General features: G+C 36.0%; 1 protein-coding gene across 2 annotated transcripts in view; it reads right to left on the minus strand.

Annotated features, from left to right (window-relative positions):
* The window catches only part of EIF3H (eukaryotic translation initiation factor 3 subunit H), a 92,433-nt gene that overhangs the window by 49,776 nt on the left and 19,413 nt on the right, over positions 1-23,244 (minus strand). For both annotated transcript variants that reach the window (XM_027572420.1, XM_027572431.1), the window contains exon 2: positions 22,663-22,819. In XM_027572420.1, the coding sequence (XP_027428221.1) occupies positions 22,663-22,819 (157 nt within the window). The remainder of the gene's footprint in view (positions 1-22,662; positions 22,820-23,244) is intronic.

Below are 23,244 nucleotides of genomic sequence, written 5' to 3' on the forward strand. Positions count from 1 at the left end.
GAAACAAAAACCAAACAAAGTAATTTGTGAGGGTAAAATTGATGATCTGTAAATCTGACTACAAAACGTATAGGAAGAACAGCCTACCTCTAAAAACAGAATGAAAAGCAGAGACCAGAAATTTTTTAAAGAAAAAAAGCAAAACAAAAAGTAGTTAAGGTAGTACCTGCAGTCAAACAAAAAAGCCTAGGACACCACGCCTCCCCATATTATAACACATTCATGCAATAAGGGCACAGAAGTGGTAGTCTGATTGTAGCTTTTCCAACAGGCTGCAGATCCGCCCCCCCCCCCAGGGAAAATACTGGGCCTGCATTAAATTTTTTAAAAAGATAGATTTTTAGGTTTTTAAAAAAGTTTAATTTTTTAAAATGCATGCATCTTTGCAAAAAAATGGGATTCTAAAGACCTGTTTTTGTCTTCACCCACCTTCACCAATGCTGATAGATCTGCTCCCTTTCCTCTTCTGTTTTACTACCAATAAATACCTTCCTACACACTGGGAACAAACTGGAGTTCACTCCACCAGTGAGATTGTGAATTAAACTGGCATTGTAAGGATGACCACTCCACCAGTGAGCTTGTGAATTAAATTGGCATTATAAGGAGGTTCCTTAAAACCGCTACAAAGAGTGAGGTTCCCACTGTATTATATTACAAACTTTTTTTTTACCCCCTTTACCAGAAATCTCTAGCTAAGCCTGTCCTCCTCACACTGAATTAGTAATGGTTTATGTTTCTTCCCTCAAGGCCTAAACCTTTATTTGTTCCTATTAAATATCATACTGTTTAAAAATCTAAATTTCAACTTGCCCTGATTACTTTGTATTATACAATGCAAATTAGTCTACTCAATAAGGCTTGATCTTGAAATTTGATAAGTATAATCTCAACCAATTAAATTAAATTATGCTATGGTGGAAGACAGATCCTGTATATTTCATATGGCTCCAGGCATACAATGAACCCAAAATCTTACCCCAAATGTACCCAAAATTGTGAAATATAACAATACCTACTGCTCATTCAGTATTTACCATGAGTCAGGCACTGCACCTTACTGTTTTATATGCATTCTTACTTAATCCTCAGAACAACCCAGAATGGTAAATGGTATTATCATACTCACAAATCAGATCAATTCAAATGCAGCCAAGTCTGTTTAACATCAGAGCCTGCCTTGACCACTACACCAGAGGGCCACAATCATGGCTACTGGGTAGCTCCGATTTCACATACCAAATAATTTTTACCATAGCCTTATTATTTTTTTTTTGAAAGTGGGGTGGTGAGACTCTCAAGCAGGCTCCACATTCAGCACAGAGCCTGACACAGGGCTCAATCTAAGGACCCTGAGATAATGACCTGAGTGGAAATCAAGAGCCAGATGCTTAACCAACTGAGCCACCAAGGCGACCTTATTTTTACCATAGCTTTAATAAACTGATCAATCTGATATAAAATAAATGTGACAAAGGCTGATTATTCAGAGAAATAAAACGCATGTCATTCCAAAATGAGTTTAAGCCACAATTTCCAGATCCTCATAAGCCCAGCCTACAAGTTAGCTGTCACTCACTAATGCAAACCACCCCTTTACTCAGAAGACATCAAATTTCTCATATCTACCCGGGTCTTCTCTTCATCCTCACTATCAATATTCTGATAATCTTCCTCTAATTTAATATTTTTTCTTAAAACAGATCTGAACATAATACTCATAAAAAGCCTTCATAGTTGTTCAATGTTAATGATATAAAGGCCAACCTATTTAACAAAATGGTCACAACTAATAGATACTTTATTATAAGTCAATTGTCTTCATTTTACAAATGAGGAAATTGAAGCTAAAAGACTATTAGCACACCCTGAATCTCTTAGTACCTTCAGTCACCCAAAAGCCTTTATTTCTAAATGGCTCACCCCACCACTCTCCCTTTTTGAAAACTTCTAATCTCTCATGTCAATTCCTACCTCTTTAATGCTGCCTACTCCTAAATTTCATTGTTCAATACTCTTTTCCACTGAGAGATGCAAGACATTTTTTGTATCAGTAACAGAAGTGTGGCTGTTAAGAATTTAGATATAAATTTTACATACACACACATTTATGTTACAAAAATGAGTTATAGGTCCACCATTCTTAAGTCACCCAACTGTATCATTTTATGAATTACAAAAAGTATTGATTTGATGACGTTTATTTACATTTCCACCCACTTCACAGTTCTATTTCCCAATAATTTTTGTAATCAGTAACACTGGACATTCAAAGTCTCTAAGCTCCACAAACTTTTTCCTTAAATTTCACCAAAACTGCAAATTTAAATGAACACACAAGTGCTCTGATTATTCTCTTTTAAAAATACAAATTTTTTTAGGGGTGCCTGGGTGGTTCTGTCAGTTAAGCGTCTGCCTTTGGCTCAGGTCATGATCCCAGGGCCCTGGGATCGAGACCTGTGTCGGGCTCCCTGCTCTGCCGGGAGCCTGCTTCTCCTCCCCTACTGTGCTCTCTAGTTCTTTCTCTGTCTCTCAAATAAATAAATAAAATCTTTTAAAAAGAGGAAAGAAAGAAGGAAAGAAGGAAAGAAGGAAAGAAAGAAGGAAGGAAGGAAGGAAGGAAGGAAGGAAGGAAGGAAGGAAGGAAAGAAAAAGAAAAAGAAAGAAAGGAAGGAAGGAAGGAAGGAAGGAAGGAAGACTGATATTTAAAGACTTTATTTATTTTAGGGGGGGGAAGGTCAAAGGGAGAGTCTCAAGCAGACTCCCCACTGAGGGTGGAGCCCGCATCCCACTAGATCTCACAACCCTGAGATCAGGACCCAAGCTGAACCCAAGAGTTGGATGCTTAACCAACTGTGCCACCCGGGCACCCCTCTGATTATTCTCTTTTAAACGTAAAGGCCCTGAAGATCAATCACAAATAACTATGTAGAATTTTTTTAATGGAAATAATTAAGTAGAAGACAAAGTATTTTAACAATCTTAAGTAGCCATTGATAATCTGGCCTGGGAGCAAGAATGCTGAACTGCCTAGAGAAAAAAGCAGGTGACAACACACACCCTTGTGGGGTGGCAGCCACAGCAGTTGAAACAGAAGATTAAGGCCAACTGACGGGGGTGGGGGGATGGGTTAGCCTGGTGATGGGTATTAAGGAGGGCACGTTCTGCATGGTGCACTGGGTGTTATACACAATGAATCATGGAACACTACATCAAAAACTAATGATGTAATATATGGTGATTAACATAACATCATAAAAAAAAAAAAACCAACTGTCAATCTCCTAAAGTCTTCAAGTTCTTCAAGAAGAAACCTCTTCACTCCTTAGCTACTGTTTAGCAAAAACGCCAATGGTCAAATGCAAGTATGGCTTACTGTTCCTTTCTAGTGGATCAAACAACATTCTTTTAAAAAACAGAAAAAAAAGAAAGATTTAAGACGGTTTGAAAGGAACCCAGAAAGGCATCCATAAGTAAAACTGCCATCCAATATGGAAGTTATATTTAGCATGCTTAGGGCTCAGAGTCCATTTTTAATGCAAAAGCTAGGTTAAACATAACATTGGTACTTTTAAACACCTTTTTTGAGAAATGGGAAGGGATTTTTCTATCACTGCTAATTTACTTAGAAATTATATGTTTTCCCAAGTTAAGTCCACCCTTCTAAACATAGGGTATGCTCAAAACATTCAACTGGTGGTACCTTTAATCATAAAATAAAACTTCTGGTCTAAATTTATTTTGTTAAATTGCTTTACTCTAATCAGTATTCCTTCAAAGCTATGAAAAAAAATACTTTTTTCTAAATATGTTAAAATTAGGGAATACATCCCTAATCACAAACAAAATTAAAACAAAGGAAACTAAAACAATTTTTTTTCATATCATTCAAACACTATTAAACTGCTCCACTCACTACTGTAGGATCAAGCTTAACTACTTCAGCTTTGTAAACAATTCACAAACTCCCTGTTTCAGTTCTAGCCATTCAATAAATATTTTACTATTTACGACATGCCACTGTGCTACATTCAAGGGAAACAAACTGATGCGAATCCAGGCCAGAAAAAGTGAATGATAATAACTGAAAAGATAATTAAGATACAACCCAACAGTCCTCATAATATTTATTAACTACTGGGGTGTTTTTCACATACTCCAGAAATTCTCTGATATTCCTCCCACCACAGGAGGTAGAATTTACCTCCCCTCCTCTTGAGTATGGGCTGGACTTATGACTCACTTCTAGGGAAAACAGTTACTATTCGATGGAGAAACCTGGCAGTCGCCATCTAAACCAAGTAACCAAGGTTAATATCACCATGCTGAGTTAAGGTAGCCCCTTATATAAGATGATGAGAAGGGCACTTCACTTGTATTCTTCCTCAAAATCCATAACCTTAATCTGATCATGAGAAAATGTCAAACTCAGAATGACAGACAACAGGCCTAACAGCTAAGAGTACTTTTGAAAAATCTCAAAGTCAGGAAAAACAAGGAAAAGATACAGATTAGAGGAGACTAGCGAGAAATGACAACTAAAGGCACATGGTACCTTGGGTCAAATCCTAAAACAGAAAACACGAGTAGGAAAACTGGAGAATAAGATCTGCAGTTTAGTTAATGGTTTTATACCAATTTTTAGTTTTGACAAATGCACCACAGTTACATGAGATGTTAATATTAAGGGAAGCTGGATGAAGGGTTCCTTTGTATAAAAGGCATTGTGTCGTGGAAACAAACTATGCCAATTACACCGAGTAGCACCACACATGGGAAATGTTAATTGCTGTCATCAAATATTCCTGATACTGAAGTGCTGATAAGCTACAATGAATGTTCTCCAACATCTAATTCAGATTCGGTCAGAGGTGGATCCTAACTCACCTGTATGAAGTTAGATACCCAACATATGTCCAAGATGGCACACTGTATATAAGCAAAAGCAAAAGTGTCATCTCAACTGTGTGAAAAGTTACACGGTAAGGTACATAATATATAACATTTACCCATGTTGTTTAAATACTAAACTATTAGGAATACAGTATAAGTAGGAAAATTATTCAAGCTGTTTCTTCCAAGAGAGATCTTTCAACCAAAACATTTGTGTCCTAATGGTTCCTTAAGTTATAAAGATTTCTAAGATATTATGATAATTCAAAAAGGATGTCAACCACCATCTTACCAAGAGATCAAAGTTAGCATCACTCGTGGTGTGATGAGGGTATCCTTCTACTCTCTAATAGAATGTAATGAGAAGGGCACTTCATCACTGTGAGATTTTCCCTCAAAACCTGAAACTCAACTAACCAAGAAAAAATATCAACAAACTCAAACTGAGGGACATTCTACAGAATACTTACCCAGTACTCCCCAAAGCTACCCAGATCGTGAAAAACAAGAAAAGACTGAGAAATGATCACAGACCAGAGGGTACTAACAGGACATGACTAAATGCAGTGTGGGATTATGAACTGGATCCCAGAAAAATAAAGGACATTAATGGAAAAAACTGGTGCAATGTGGATAAAGTCTGGAGTTCCATTAACAGTAATGTACCTTATGTACCTGGATTTCTTAATGAGATTAATGTACCACAGTAATATAAGATGATAACATTAGGGGAAGCCTGGTTGAGGTCTACAAGGAAACTCTCTGTATTGTCTTTGTAACTTTTAGTATACCTAAAATGATTCCAAAATGAAAAACTTAAAGATTTTGTATTTATTCATTTGAGAGAGAGAGAACACATATGCACATGGGCAGGGGGGATGGTCAAAGGGAGAAGGGGAAGCAGGCTCCCTCACTGAGCAGGAAGCCCAACTCAGGGGCTGGATCCCAGGACCCTGGGATCATGACCTAACCAAAGGCAAACGCTTAATGGACTGAGCCACCCAGGTGCCCCCAAAATTAAAATTTTAATAAAAAATAAAGACTGCAGACAAACTTTGTTTTATGTTTATGAAGGTTATCTAGTAGCCATGGATAAACTTTCTTGGAGTAAACACTATCACCAATGAATCCAATCACCAAGCTGAGTTTCCATAAATATTTCAAATGCAACACCACAAATCCTGATTAGGTCACAGAATTATAAAGAACATGATAATCATCAATTCAATTAGATTACTACATATACTTAAAAATCTACAATTCAACAGCCTCTTGCTGCTTAATTAATGAAACCCAAACTCCTACAAGGCTCTCAATGACATAGCCCCTTGTTTCTCATTCAGCAGGATTTATTCAGACACACAACAGCTTTCTTTCTGAGAGTCATTAAACAACGCTAAGCTCATTCCCACCTCAGGGGTGGTTTTCTTCCACTCCTGGCTCTTCACCCAGCCTACCTTCACCCCTTCTTATCCTTCACCTCAAATGAATATACTTTTGAATATTCGACTGAATATTCAGTCAAATATACCTCCATACCAGAGACTCTTTGAAGGGACCTGCTAAAGGTAGGACACCACCCATTAAAGCATCTGCTTATTTCTCCCATGGTGCTTAGCGTAATTTGTGATTATTTGATAAACTGTTAATTAAGCAGCAAGAGGCTGTTGAATTCTAGATTTTTAAGTATATGTCTTTCTCCTCCACTTGTTCATTTTGTTATCCCTCAATATCTGGCAAAGCTCCTGAGATAGCTAGCACACAGTAATTATCTGTTTTTTTCCTAAAAGATTTTATTTATTTGAGAAAGCACACACACACACACACACACACACACACACACACACACACACACACACACACACACACACACGGGGGGGGGGGTGCAGGGGGAGAGGGAGAGAGAATCTCGAGCTGACTCCACCCTGAGCACGGAGCCCTACACAAGGCTCAATCCCACGACACTGAGATCCTGACCTGAGCCAAAACCAAGTCGATGCTGAACCAATTGAGCCACGCAGGCGCCCCAATGTCTGTTAAATGAATGAATCCAACAAGTTGCAAAAGCTATCATTAAGAAAGGGCATAAACTGTCTAAGGAATCCATCCCAGGAATGGACTATTCCGTTCAAAGAGTGAAGTAGATTTCCTTTTATTTCTACTTTTAGATCTTAGGATCTTTATAATAAAGATTAATCTTCTCAATGTCACCAGCTAGACCCCAAGACCTGACCTTTACTGTACACCTGCTTTACACACTGACCTCTGTCCCACATTTTTCTTTAAGCTCTTCTTTCTGGCTTATCTCATAACACAGGCAAATGGAAACCAAAACCACCCTTCAAGCAATAGCAACTGCCCTAACAAGACCCTCCACCTGCCCAGACCACTCAGACCATTTTGAGCATAACCCCTAACTCAAGCCTGCGCAGATGGACCATGACGTGACCTCTAGAATAACCAACAACTACCTTTACCTCATTATAATACTAAAATTTCTGCCCAAGGAGGAGCACAAGCCTCATCTACATAACATGCAATGTATGTATAGGCACATTTTCTTAAGATGTATGTGCAGCCTTACGCCCGCCTCTACATAGAGGACAAGGCTTCCCATTCACCTAAATATTCATCCTAACCCTAAATAAAAGGAACCCATTCACCCTTGCTCAGGAAGTCATGGCTTTGGAAGTTATTCCCAGTGATCTCCTTATTTGCTACAAATAGTTTCCTTTGTGCGACAACTCACCTGATATAGTTTCTATCTGTGACTCACCAAGGAGCACTCATGTTGGTTGGATTACATTAAGACACAACTAAAAATATCATTTCACATCTATATTACATCAGCTATTCCAAACAATGTATGTACTTTTAAAATGGACCGAATAACTCCCTGAATTGAAAAATCTTAAAAATTTAGTATTTTAGTAATGCTGGTATTTTAAGTGCAGGAATCCCCCTGTTGGTTATCAACAGTTTACATTTGCTATACCCATCTGCTCTGTAATGTGTACCATCATCACAGAACAGATGCTTTTTACAAACTATTCAAAAGGGAAAGGGATGACAAACAAATTCAATTCTTCTAGAATATTTCAGATATTAAAGTTATTTGATATCTTAAGTCAAACTCTCAAAATGTGTGTATAACCTTGATCTCAATCATTTGCCATTTCTTCCATCTCTCTAGTACTCACTTTTTCATTCTTACTGCTATGCCCATATTTCATTCAAACCCTCATTATCCATCTGTTTTTCATGCCTCTAGCCACAAAATATTGATTTTATACTATCACACCTCTGCTGGGGAACCCAGAATGATTCACAGCTGCTTCACATTCATGCTTCTTTTTCAAGCATTCAAAGTCTTCCATAATCTGACCCTATCTATTCCCCCAAACCAAGATTTCACTCTAATTGACAGATCTTCTCATTTTTCTCTGCCTATATGCTTGTTCCTGAATCTATGCTTCTCTGCTTTTTATGAGTTCATCTTTGCTGAATCAATCAGTCACATATCCCTAAATTTACAAGTACTTCCCTATCTTCCCAAAATAAGAATGTTACAAACTCCCAGTAAGCGACTCTTCCCATGTTCACATCATTTCCTATTTTTAATACTTTTCTCCTTTGTCTTATCAGGAAGGAGAAAAGAGCTGTTGATTGCCACTTCCATATACTCCTTTCACTGCCAAGGACAAATAAGATACACTAAAAGAAGACCATTATATTTTTAAGTGCCCATAACCAGGCTTAAAAGTTACACTGGACATGGAAACTTCAAGCCAAATTACAACAGTTACAGGAGTTCGCAAAAATTGAAACAGTGAAAATTAATGAGCACATGAATACATGTACAAAGCATTTTAAATGTAAATTTTCAAAATGGTACTTAATGATTATTATATATTATGCTAAGGACAACAATATCTTAAATTACTAAATCATCCCTGTTCTCCCCCATTACTAGTCAAAATGAATATTTATTTTCCCAACCCAAAATATTTGCTTAAATACATAACAAAGATGCCCTTAAATACCTGTGAAAGACTATATAGTAAAGAAAATTAGTGGCCAGAGAATCTGTTGATTTTGATCAATAAAAATTTCATTCATCTATACCAGACAAAAGTTTAAAATTTCAAGTTCAAAGACAAAGCAAGATAATTCATCAAATAAATTAAATAAATTCTGTGATTTGTATACAATTCATTCATTATGAATGAATTGTATACATTGGGTGAAATAGTTCAAATCTTTCATAAATGGGTGAAATAGTTCAAATCTTTCACAAATCCTCAAAGATGTTCATCAAAACCACTTAATACCAGCTTATGGAAAACCAATAGCAGTATTACATTCTCAAAGCATGAAACCTATATTTTAAATGCACATACTTATATCAAACAATAATTAATTCAATTATACCAAATGTCCTTATAGTACTCCACTACCATATGATAAACAAAAGTGTAGGGAGGCCTGGGTGGCTCAGTTGGTTAATGATTCCAGGGTCCTGGGATCGAGTCTTGCATCATGTTCCTTGCTCAGCGGGGAGCCTGCTTCCCTCTCCACCTCTGCCTGCCGCTCCACCTCTGCCTGCCGCTCCCCCTGCTTGTGCACACACTCTCTAACAAATAAATAAATAAAATCTTAAAAGAAAAAAAGTGTAATTATGATCCACGCAAAAAACTAAAGAGAAGCAAGGGCAGATGAACTTGCTATTCAACTGCTATACTTTCAAGCTTTTAATTTTGTATTTAACTGGTTTTCTCATTCTATGGCTCATTTAGCTGTTGAACTTGCACCTCCCTAGAATTTTGGCTTGGACAGAGCCTTTCTTTAAAAAAAATTCTTCACAGTGAAAAAAATTATGGTCTAAATCACAAAGATGACAAGAAACCCTAGCAATTTAAATAGACAAGCCTTGAAATAATATTGTGATCAAAGTATCAAGCATCCTAATAAAACCCAGGTGGCTCAAGCTTATCATATATGGTACTCATTACCACAATTGCACTATTTAATTTACTTCCTGGTGTCAACAAAAACTTTCTGTTATTAATTCCCCCAGTTATGGATCTGCTTAAGTTACTGCAGTTTTCTGATAAGACAACTCTTCGTCCAAAAAAATTTAAAAAGAGAGAGTGGGTCTCCTTTTAAATGTTTTAGAACTGGAGCTATGGCAGGTAAAACCACAGAAACCACGGTGGCTTTGTATTATTAGTCATCTACATAAGTATATGTTAATTCCTAAGAAGGTACCAGATGACTCATGGTTAACACAGTTTTATAAGGGCTCACATGTTTACATCAAAAAGGTAACCATATGCACATAAAAAGAACTGTTTACTAGTTATAAATCTCAGATTCAAATAAGAGATTTATCCATTAACAAAGGTACACAGGTTAGATTCTACCAGTCAGTTCCTCTCACCCATACAAAACTTTTCCATCGTTCATATGATGCTGTTGGTTACAACTTGTAAGATTTTGAAGCAATTTTCCTATCTATAGGTCTTACTGACTTCTTTCAAAAGTAGTTAAGTGTTTCTCAGGAAATCTGTTTTATAGCATAATTTGTTCCCAAAAAGATTCCATTTAGGCACAGTAAACATGCTAGGCATATTACATCTACCTTAATATTGGTGCCAAACACTGAAGCAGCAAAAAGATTATAACCAAAGATAGAGAAAAATAAGAAAAGGGTAGCACAATACAGTTACAGTCTCCGGATTTCCTAGTCAGTCTCAACCATAGGTAACATCCAAAAGGTAAACAGGAGGCACACATCCAGTTAAGAGGCAGCTAGTTGTACTGGTTACAAAGGAAAACCACTAACTGCTCAGTGTTTCGTTAGTGGCGCCCAGCATTCACACAGATTCCTTACAACTAACTAACTGATCCATTTCCTTTCCGTGCTCTCTTCTCTTTCATTCCACCTGTGCAGATGGCAGTCACAGCAGATTGGAAACAGTGCACAACACACCACTTAACAATGCTGTGTACTCAGTAAAGACAGAAATTCACATGACAGTCACTACTGTCTAAGTCATCTGAAATGTAGTCTAGAAAGTTTTTCTGTCAGTCAACATTGATTTCCTAAGTTAAATTAAATCATCTATTTAACCTATCGCTTGTAATTGCATTCAGTGGCATTTAATATGAACTATATTCCTCCCTTAATCTACCCAGATTAATCTACATTTAATTACTTTCTTCATTCCATTTAGCAAAATATTAGAAGCTGTGCTTTCAGTATTTAAATGGGTTTCTACTGTCTGAGCTGAATGTATATATTCAACCACCATTAATTTTCTGTTGACCTGAAGGTTAGAATTGTCCTTCATTTTTATTTAATACCTAGTATACATACACAAACTTAGGAAACTTTCTGAAGTTTATCATTAAATTCAAACAATCATTTGATTCCAGTAGTGCTGACAGTAACTGATACCACTAAGAAGTAAACTTTCAAGTAAATATGTCATGCCTGGGGCACCTGGGTGGCTCAGCTGGTTAAGTGTCTGCCTTCAGCTCAGGTCATGATCCCAGCATTCTGGGATCAAGCCCCACATCGCTTCTCCCTCTCCCTCTGCCTGCCGCTCCCCCTGCTTGTGCTCTCCCTCTCTCTGTCAAATAAATAAATAAAATCTTAAAAAAAAAATCATGCCTACAAGTTACAATTGCAGGCATCTATATCACTCACTCAAGTGATTCTGACAAAATCCTGGGATTATTGACAACCCTCCTAAACTGTAGTGGATTACACATTTCATGTTGGGGTTTCTAGTTCTGAATTTGTGGCTAATTTTAAACCTGGGCCTCTCTGAGCCCCAGTCTCCCATCTGTTAAAAGAATTACAAAAGTTCCTGTTGTGATCTACTCTGCAAATATGAAAACTGAGGCTGAAGAGACCCATGATTTCAATTAGCAGTAAGCCAGAACGTTTTAGCCAGAACTCAGTCTAAATGTCCTTCCCTTTATGCCTTTCAAAAATGTTTGCAAGATCTATGAATGATTTTAGGAATTCTCTTAACTAAGACTATAATGATATTTATGTGTACACACATCATTTCCATGTATGTGAAACTGGCTATATTTTTTATCAGGCTGCCCAGAGAATAAAGAGACAATTCGAAAGAAATTCAAGCCTGGATTCTGACAAAACATCCGTCTCACTGCTAGTTATGTCAAATATCTCCTAAAGGAACATGGAAATAACCCAGATATGGCTTACAGTGATCTTAATATTTCATCTCATGTCCATACCATCCCATTCCTCATGCGGATCACCAGGGAAAATGGCTAAAACCCATCAAAGTATTAGGTCAGCACTCTTCGTAAAAGCTTTTACTCTCTTCTGGTAGTAAATCTTTTCAGTGTTTTGTCTTGACTACGTTTTCAGGGCAGGAGTGGTGATGGGAGTGATAGGAGAAGAAATTTTAAATCTAAGGAGAAGAATTCACATTACCAAAAAAGAGTCTTGGTAATAGACTTTTTAAACCAAGTACATTTATTTACAGAATAAATTACTGACAGAAAAGCTTTCATTTAAAATTCTGGGAGTCACTACTAAATGAGATCAAAAGTAAAAATAAAATATTTCCACTATGAAAGTGAAAAATACATGATGATGTATAAATTTTTAGGAACAAAATTATTTTAACAAAACTACAAGAACACTCTGAATTGCACACCTGGAGATATGAATACGCCGATATATACTAGTAAACCCAAGTCATTCTCCAACTACACAAAAATATTTTTTGGACACTTTCACCTACAACATAAGCTTTAATTTATTCTCATAATCTAATTCACTAAAATAAAGTGCTAACAAATCTTCCCATGCTTCAAGTCAAATATATTGCTTAGAATAGCTAAGTTCTTTAAATAATGAACACTTCAGAAAACATCCTTAGTAGAAATACAGGTACACAACAGCCAGTGGAAATGCCTGGCACCTGGTTCCCTCCCAAATATTGATTTGATGAAATGAACAACAAATAAAGAAAAGGAAAGGGGAGTAAAGCAAGAGCAGATGAGCCTGGAAGCTACAGTGGCTTGAGGACAACCACAGCTGCCGCCGCCCCCCTGCTGCCTGCCGGGGTTATTACCGGCATGCTCCAAGTCCAAAAAGCCCCACCTTAGGACTCTGCTGCTGGACTCCTACAGCCACAGCCACTAAGTGTGGGGTTAGTAACCTGCCATCAAAAACGACCTCTATGAAGTCAGCACTATCCAATTCTACAAAACAGTCATTAAACAGATCTTTTTCTGCAAAGACCACTGGAATAATTTTGTGATCTTCTCACCAATCAAGTGGGAAAGAAAGGTGGTCTGTATATTAAAATGTCTGCAGGTTCAATTTTAGAGAAAACAAAGGGTGAATGTGTATGGAGCTGAGGGTAGTGGGGAGATGTAGGGTTGCATTACAATGCATTAAGTAACCACTATATTGCTACTTAAGCCAAAATAAAGGTTGCCTTGTTTTCAAATATGTTAGAAAGCATCTAAAATGCACTGGGTAAAAATTACTACCAAAAAATATAAGCAGCAAATAACCCCCAAGGTGGAAAGAGATAAAGGTATGAAAACAGCACTCAGAAAGTGGTAATAGGTAAGCCATGAAGAGTAATCGCAAATGAATAAAAGTTTCAAGATCTATGAAAATTTCACCTAGTGAGATAAGCTGGTTAGCATTTCTGGGCAAGACAGGAAGCAAGCTTGAATTGTGTTGCTTAGGACAATTTTTGGAAAAACAGAAACAGCAAGGATCTTTGGTTACACACTGTAACTGTGGTTTTTGACATTTTAATTAGTGCCAAACAGTTCATTTTTAATGGTTATTACCTTAAGGTTCAGTAATAAATTCAAATATCTATATCTAAAGTTGTTGTGGTTCAAAAGTAAGACAATTTTTATTTAATTAAACGTAAACCACTGGGAATAGTAATTTAAAGATTACACTTTTAGACTTGGGAAACTTAGGAATTTTAAATACTATTTAAGTACTGTATCCACCTGTAATTTTCAAATCTTAAAGTATTACTTTAAGTCTGCACAAAATTTGAACACGTTTTACTTGGCTTCTTTCCAAACCATAGCACTTACACTTTAGGGACCAAGGGAGGGTATAGTGTAAAGCGCTTTAATTTCTTTAAGCAGAAAAATCTTTTACCTTGACCACATTTTCAATAGTATACATCCTTCCATGCAAAGGAATTCCTCAACTCATTTAAAAGGGAAAAAAAATCTAAATTTTAAAACATTAAATAAACGCAAAAATCTCTTCAAACTTTTAAAATGAAGCTAGACATTATTCCTACTTTTGTATTTAATATCTTGAGACACCCAAACTAAAAGAACAAAAGAGTCATAAAAACACTGGGATCGATGCCTCACATTTGGATTGTATGTCTCATATTCTAATCACCTTAATAAACTGAAGACTAAACATATAAAGTAAGACTCTTAAGTTAGTTTCAAATCACAAACCATAGGCTTTCTGAGCAATCAAAATAATTTAACTAAGCAATAATCTAAAGTTCATTGCCCTGAATATTCAGTGATAAGCCATTAAATACGAATGGTTTAACATTTTCAAAATACTACCATGAATATCAACAAAGAGATCAGTGCCCAGGAGAATTATATAATAATTCAGTGTACAGATTCTCTCTAGTTACCTACGTACACATTGTTTCATTCAAAATGAAATATATATGAAATGTTTTTATTAAATATTTACAATTCATTAAATATCGTATTTAAATATTTATTAAATATTTTTAAAAAGAGCTAAGTGCAGCAGGGTCCTAGGTTTCCATAAACATGGCACTAAATTATTGCCAGGAGTCCTTTATGTATCAAAAGAGCCTAGACTGCAAAAGCAGCTTCCCCACCTGGATACAAAATCAGCAACAAAATTTGAAAAATATTGTCAAGGAACATAATTATCACTGAACAATAAAGATGCCAAGTTGAATATATATTAAATAATTTGTTCTTTATTTCTAGAGATGCTTTTTATGAGGGCCCAGAAATGTGAATAATTCCAACAAACTCAGAAGAAACAACCTCTTTAAAAATTACTTAAAATACAAACAACACCCACTTACAAAATCAAACTTCACCTCTCCTATGAAGCCATCCCCCAAAAGGAATTAGTAGCTCGTACCTGAGGGTTCCCATCACTTTTGTCCTCCCTGACTCTAGACTTTTATCAAGTCTGTTCCACAATTCTTCACATATTTCTCTCCCACTTAAAATCTTTCAAAGCAGTAACCAGGATTTCCTATCTTTGGATCTTTTCCACCACCCATTCAATGTAATTTGCTGAATAAATGCTAAAATGAATTACTAAGAACTAATTTTTTCTGAGTTATTTGGAACATTTTATCATATCTCTTAATGATCTGAGATCACAAAGTAAACACCCTCCTACTTCTCCAATAAGGTTCAAAATACACTCCAAAACAGTCTATATATATTTCTAATATTTGCACCAAGAAAAACTCTTTGAAAAAAATGCAGTAGAACAGGAATTTTTAAAAAGTGAATGTGTTGAACACGATTACTGATTATTCGCATAGATAGAAAATAATACAAAATAATAAGTAAACATCATATCTTGTCACAAAATGTCTCCATCTGCATAAAAAAAAATATGAAAGCTTTCTCTCTCCTGACTCAACTCTTCCCTGAACTCAAAAGCAATACAAAGCCGAAACAGTAATTATTGGGGAGGTTTCAAGCAGTTTTTGCCCTGCGTGTGGGCTTCAGACAAACTAAGAAGAAAAAGAAGGAAGATGAGAGTTCAGGAAGCAAGTGATTAAGCAGAGATTCTCCCCAATGAAAACTATGGCTTACTTACGGGGAGAGTGTTGCAAGTAAGGCAGCTAGATAAAACCTACTCTCTCTGAACCCAGTGATACAAAAATAACACCTATGCATTGAAAAAGTACTCCCAGTACATTTTATTGTAAATTACATTTTTTGCCAATTCGTATTTAGCCTTTGAAAAGTCTAATACTCCACACGACTTCTTTTCTTTTGCAAGTTTAATGATAACAAAATAATTGTATAAAACAGTCTAAAGTAGTTACTTCTTGTTCTAAAACCAAACTTGAATAATAAAAAATAATTTTCAAGTACCTGAAAGTGAACAAAAAAACCAAAAGCTATCTGTGTGTCTAAATCACGTCAATGTGCAGAATTACTTCAGGAATTCTACATGCTACACACGTTCATACTTTCTAAGTTAGGCATCATTTCATTCCCCTAACTGTATTTTCATAGTACAATATAGTCTTCACGCTTCGTTTTTGAAGAAAACTTATTTGAAGTCTAAGGATCATCCTTTGGCCTGACTTAAAGAGAGCAAAATAAAAAATCTGTCCACTCCAAATATGAAAATTATGGATCTGGCTCTGATGCAGAATAAAGTAAGCTTCTTATATCACCTGCAATATTAAATTGATTTAGTCTGCTGAAAAATAAGACAGTGAGTTACTGGATCTGTGTTTAATTCAGTGCACTTTATAACATACTTAAGGAATTCAGTTGTATAAAACAGTATCTGAATCTTATCAGATGAAAATATTTTTCCCTTTTAGCAAGCCTCGGGTTGCATGTCTGAGAAAACAAATTAGTCTCCAGTTCTCCTAAGCTTGATAATAGTGCCCCCTAATGGGAATTTTAATATGAGTCTTTCTACTCAGTTTTTAAAAAGCATATATTCTCTAATATGAGCAAATTATCTCGCTTTTAACTACAAAGTAAATCCTGTAATATCAAGATTTAAGCCACTTAGGGGAGTTATCACATGTGAAAAAACAAAAAGTGAATTCATGGAGAGAAACAAAAAAGAAAAACTTCATGCCCAACAGTTTTCTTGGTTTTGAATCACCCTATTGTAACATAATCCAAGGTGGCACTGATCTCATAAATTATCCGTCAGCTACATTTCTAGTACTCAGTAAGTGAGCAATTAACATGTGCTAAATGAAAGATAGTACAGAGTCAGGAAAAAACTAGTTCAGAACTGAAGTCATTCAATGTCACATAGATCTAAGTATAGAGCTGAGATTCCCACCCAAGTTTTTTGGCCTCATACCATTCATTACCTTTCCATAACACAGGCATACCCTGCTTTTGGAAGTTTGCGGTATACCACTTCACTTTTCCAAAAGACCTACTGAAAGAAATCCAAAGAGAATTTTCACTTTTACAAAAAAAGGCAAAAAGCGAAAATAACATTCGGCATTTGTTTTGCAGTGAACCGTTTGGAGGGTAGCACGCATGCCAAGCAGCAAGAGCGGCCCTGACAATCTTCCCCAGCGTCAAGGCGCCAGCGCTCTGATCTGTGCCTATGAGCATCTGTGCTTTATCTGGAGTTACCTTGTGCATCCATTAGCAAGATGTGTACTAGGGTACAAGAAAAGCCTAACAGAAGTTATTTTTTGGGTCTGGGAATGCTCAAAATGTTTTCTATATAAGTTAATGGTAACTGCTTCGCTTTGTGACAAAGGTTTCACAGAAACACTCTACTTTCACAGAAACCTGTACCTGGCTCACAAGTCTGCAACCGTGAATTGAATGTTTTTCTTCCCTAATATCTACAGACAGTTCCCCTAAACATCAGCAACTCAGTGGGGGCGGGGGTAGGGGGCAGAGGGGGGAGTAAAGAAAAAATGCATTAAAATAAAGGAAAATCTACATCTTCTGACACTTTCCAGATGTACCAGTAAAACAAATACCCAATAATATCAGTGTTTTTATTACAGTGACCACAATACATTCTGGACTCAGAGTCAATGTTAAGGACAACATCTAGAAAGGAATAAGCAACAAACAAAAAGTCATCTATTTATGATGGAAAGAGACAACTAATTACCTTATTCTTTAACCTTATGGAGAGGGAAAATAACAAAATATATACATATATATATATATACATACACTAAAAAAAGTGGTCAAACTTTCTTAAAGTGCTGGATGGTTAAAAAAAAAAAATTCAGGTTTGGTGCCCATATGGTCTCTGTCACAACTAGCCAACTATGCCACTGTAGCAAGAACACAGCCACAGAAAATACATAAATGAATGGGCATGGCGGTGTTCCAATAAAACTTTACACGCAGAAGCAGGCCCACAGATTGTAGCTTGTCAGCCCCTAATTTAAAACATTTCACTTTGGGACCACAGATTAAAAATCTCCACTTTACGTGAGGCACCAAAACAAAAACACAGAAACAAACAAATACCTAAGCAACTCAAAATATGTAATCATTAAAATTACAAAATATTTAGTGAGAACTTTACTTCCATAAGGTGAAGGGCAGAAAAAAGGCTCTTTCCCTAAATAAATATTAGTTTTAGCAGGCATAAAAGTAACAGAAAAGCAGTATGTAAAACAATGGATGTTTAGAATGATTTAAAATAACATGCAGGGCTCTTCTATTCCACAATATATCCATATAATGAGAAAATTTAGCTTTTAGCTAGGTTTGATAAAAACAAATAAATGAATTATGTGAGAGAACCTAGAATTCCAGACTGATTATATAAGGGTAGAAAGAAATATAGAGTATTATCACAGATCTTTCACATTTATAAGAAAAATAGCAAATTCTATTCGCTCCTAAAGATAAATCAAGAAAAACAAATTTAGTTGTTTTATCCAAAAAGTAGATTTCAGTTACAAAATAATGATGCTCCCCATTCTATACCCTTTAATCACTGGCTTCCACTTCACTAAGTGTCCAAAAGCAACAACAGGAAAATCATGAGACTTGGAACCAGGCAGCCGAAGATTTAAAGCCCTAGTCTATAAATTCCCAGTTAAATGACTTTTGACAAGTTATTTGTCTTATTGAGGATCAGTTTCCTAATTTGGAAAATGGGACTGATAAAACCTTCAAATGTGCAGAGTAACAACTAATTATAGGCAATGTACATACAGTACACAACAATGTCCAGCAATTTTTTTGTTATTTAACACTAAATTGAAATTTCTTATGTCCACGTTGTTAAAACACTTTTTAATGAGCTTCTTAAAGTACGGATTAATAAAACAGCATATTGGTCAATTACCTGAAAGCCCATAAGAAGTCAGCATCCAATGACCAAGATCTAAAATTAATAAATACGTTTTGCTTTGTTCACCTGCCATAATTGCACTGAACATTATTTCTTGCACATATTCTAAACTGAGAATTTTATAAGACAAATTTAATTACCTTGAGAAAACTATGTGACAATATAAACTGTTCTGGAAAGGATTCTACTCCCAACTATGCCACTAACACAGTAACTGGGGAAGTCACTTCAAGTGAACCCCTCAAACTCCTCACTTACAAACCAAAAAAAAACTATGTTAACAATCCCTTGTCTTCTCATCTAGTCTTCTAGCTCTAAAAGAGTTATTACTGCAATATAATTAAGCATCTCCAGATATGCTGGTAGACAGAGGAACTAAGATATTCTAATACTGCCAGAATGGAGTGCAGAGAAATCCCAACCGTAATCTGATAATATCACAGTAGTTCAGATGAAATATACAGTTTAGATGAAACAAGGAGAGCTTGGCCAGCTTAAAAACAAAAAGGTGCATATTGCACAAAAGTTTTTAAAAATGTAAATACCCAAGTGCCTAGAATAAAATAGCCTTATTAGTTTCTAAAGGTATTACCTGAATGAAAAAATGATTTTTGTAAGACCAAATTGCAATATCAAGGTACTAACCTTAGCAAGAATATGTCCAGTGTCTATTATATCTTCAAGGTACTATGAGTATGTGAAATCAAATTACATAAGTAACACTTTATCCAAGTGAAAAGTCATCAGTTAAAAGTTACATAGAAAACAAATGACAAAAAGGAAAATTTTTTAAAAATCTCATTTACAACAGCACCAAAATGAATAAAACATCTGGGGATAACTTGTACACTGAAAACTACAAAACAGGTGGAAGAAAGTAAAGACAACACAAAGAAATGGAAAGACATCCTGTGTTCGTAGACTGAAGATTTAATATTGTTAAAATGTCCATACTATCCAAAGTGATCTACAAATTCAATGTAGTCCCTATCAAAATCCCAATGGCATCTTTATGGAAATAGGAAAAAAAAATCCTAAAATTCACATGGAATTTCAAAGAACCCTAAATAGCCAAAATCTTGAGAAAGAAAAACAAAGCTGAATGCCTCACACTTCCTGATTTCAAAACATGTTACAAAGCAACAGTAATCAAAGCAGAATGGTACCAGCATAAAATTCCTAGAGGAAAAAATAAGGAAGACATTTCCTATCATTGATCATGGCAATAATTTCTTGCATATTACATCAAAAGTACTAGCTACAAAAGCAAAAACAGACAATATCGATTACATCAAACTTAAAAAGCTTCAGCAAAGGAAACAATCCACAGAGTAAAAGAGTAACCTACAGAATGGGAGAAAATATCTGCAAACCATACATATGTAGATAAGGTAGTGTTAATATCCAGAATATACAAAGACCTTCCTCAACTCAACAACAACAATCTTAAAAAACAGGCAAAGGACCTTAATAGACATTTCTTCAAATAATACATACAGACAACAAGCACATGAAAAAATGCTCACTCATCTTCAGGGAAATGGACATCAAAACCACAATGAGGTATCACCTCACATCTGTGAGAAGGATCACTATCAAAAAAATAAATAAATAACCAGAAAATAAAAATTTTGGAGAGGATGTGAAGAAATCAGAACCCTTGCACACTACTGGTAGGGAATGTAAATTGTTATAACCACTATGAAAAACAGTATGGAAGTTCTTTAAAAAATTAAATATAGAATTACTATATGACCCAGCAAATCCCATTTCTGGGTATACATCTAAGAGAACTGAATAGGACCTTGAAGAGGTATCTGCAACATTATTCAAAAGAGCCAAGAGATGGAAACAACCTAAATATTTATCAACAGATGAATGGATAAAGTGGTATATACATACCACAGAATATTATTCACCCTTATAAAAGGATATCCTGTCATATGCTATAACCTGGATGAACCTTGAGAACATTAAGCTAAGTGAAATAACCCAGTCTCTCTGGGCGCCTGGGTGGCTCAGTTGGTTAAGCGACTGCCTTCAGCTCAGGTCATGATCCTAGAGTCCCAGGATCGAGTCCCACCTCGGGCTCCCCGCTCAGTGGGGAGTCTGCTTCTCCCTCTGACCCTCTCCCCTCTCATGCTCTCTCTCACTCTCTCTCTCTCTCAAATAAACAAATAAAAATCTTTAAAAAAAAAAGAAAAGAAAAGAAAGAACCCAGTCTCTAAAAAGACAAATATCGCATGATTTCATTTCACTTTTATGAAATATTTAAAGGAGTCAAACTCTTAGAAACAGAAGGCAGATGGAGCACCTGGCTGGCTCAGTCAGTGGAGTGTGTGACTCTTGATCTCGGGGTCATGGGATTGAGCCCCACTTTGGGTATAGAGATTACTTAAAAATAAAATCTTTTAAAAAAAAGAAAAAGGAAGGAAGCAAGCAAATAAGCAAGCAAGCAGAATGGTGGTTGCCAGAGGCTGGCAAGGGGGAAAAGAAGAAGAACTGGTCAAAGGATACAGAGTTTCAGTTTTTTGCAAGACGAAAAAGTTCTAGAGATCTGTTCCAGAACAACCTGCATATGGTTAGCACTCTATACTATACACTCGAAAATGGTTTAGGATGGTAAATTATACTACTTGTTCTTACCATTAAAAAAAAAAAAAAAAGTTACATAGAAAATGATCCTTGAGTGTTCAGACAAGTGCGAAATTATTTTTAACTAGATTTTTTAAAAAAATCTTTCAGGTTATTGACCTTGGCCCTTGGTGTGAACTTTTAACTACTAATGGCCTTTGCTAAAAAAGCAATTACGCTCAGTGTCTTCTTTCTGAAATAGTTAAGCTCAACTTTTTTTTTTTTTTTAAAGATTGTATTTATTTATTTGACAGAGAGAGACACAGCAAGAGAGGGAACACAAGCAGGGGGAGTGGGAGAGGGAGAAGCAGGCTTCCCACGGAGCAGGGAGCCCAACGTGCGGCTCGATCCCAGGACCCTGGGATCATGACCTGAGCTGAAGGCAGACACTTAACGACTGAGCCACCCAGGCACCCTAAGCTCATGTTCTTAAACGTTAAGTCAAAATACTAGAGAAGAAAATGGATGTTGGACACATAATGATGATCCCTACCCTTCACAGTGTAAGTTATTTGCAAGCTGATTTCATCATGGGAAAGTTAACAACAGCACAGCTCCTATCCAAATTACTAAAATGAGAATCTCAAATTCCAAATAAGGCCAAACTAATGAAGTTTTTTATATAAATCCTCATTTCAAAGAATTTGCATGATTTGTTTCAAGAAACTCAGTAATTAAGGGAATTAGGCTGGCCTGATAGACTCCCAATAAGAGATAATCAAAGGTTATGGTGAGAACTATATTAAAAACCATTTGTGGGGGTGCCCAGGTGGCTCAGTCCGTTAACCATCCAACTCTTAATTTTGGCTCAGGTCATGATCTCAGGGTCATGAAATCAAACTCCACATTGGGCTCTACATTTGGCATAGAGTCTGCTTGAGATTCTCTCTCCCTCTCCCTCTGCACCTCTGCCTACTCACATGCATTCTCTCCCTCTAAAATAAAAATAAAATCTCTCAAAAAAATAAAAATTAAAAAGAAAAACAATTTGTGTGCACTGCAAAGACACATGAAAGGAGTACCCTTACCTTCATCAAAGTCAGCATCATCTTCTGTGTGCTGCGGGAAAGGAAAGCAGTTGGTAATTTCAAGACGATCTTCTACAACCAAGCCCAAAAGCACTCCTTGAACCACTTCAGTTCCTTGTCCTTCTTCTTGATAATGTTTTATTATTTTTAATACCACCTAAAAGAAAATACAGAAGTGACCTTAACAACCATCCATACAGTTTGTATTTCCTTTATTTCAAAGGAAAAAATGAACCATACTATGGGTTTGCAAAAATCACAAAATTATATAATAGAACTAACCAAGTTTCTTATAAACCAATTCCTTTACTCTGACAGAAATAATAAAACTCACATAATCTAAATGTACATCTGTAACTCCTGGAGTTTGAAGACATGTCAAAAATGTCCACGTACAGCACTCATGACCTTCAGGTCAAGGCTCCCAAAAGGTCTGGCATCCAGGAGCTCCTTCAAACAGTATTACCTCAATCCAAAATTATTACAGAGGAAGTGGTCCTATTAATATCTGTTAACAGCATGATAATTTCCTGACACAGATGATAAAACCATCAATAAGACACAGAGATAAAAAACTCAATT

The sequence above is a fragment of the Zalophus californianus genome, chromosome 4 (genome assembly GCF_009762305.2).
Source record: "Zalophus californianus isolate mZalCal1 chromosome 4, mZalCal1.pri.v2, whole genome shotgun sequence".
In the NCBI taxonomy this organism is placed as follows: domain Eukaryota; kingdom Metazoa; phylum Chordata; class Mammalia; order Carnivora; family Otariidae; genus Zalophus; species Zalophus californianus.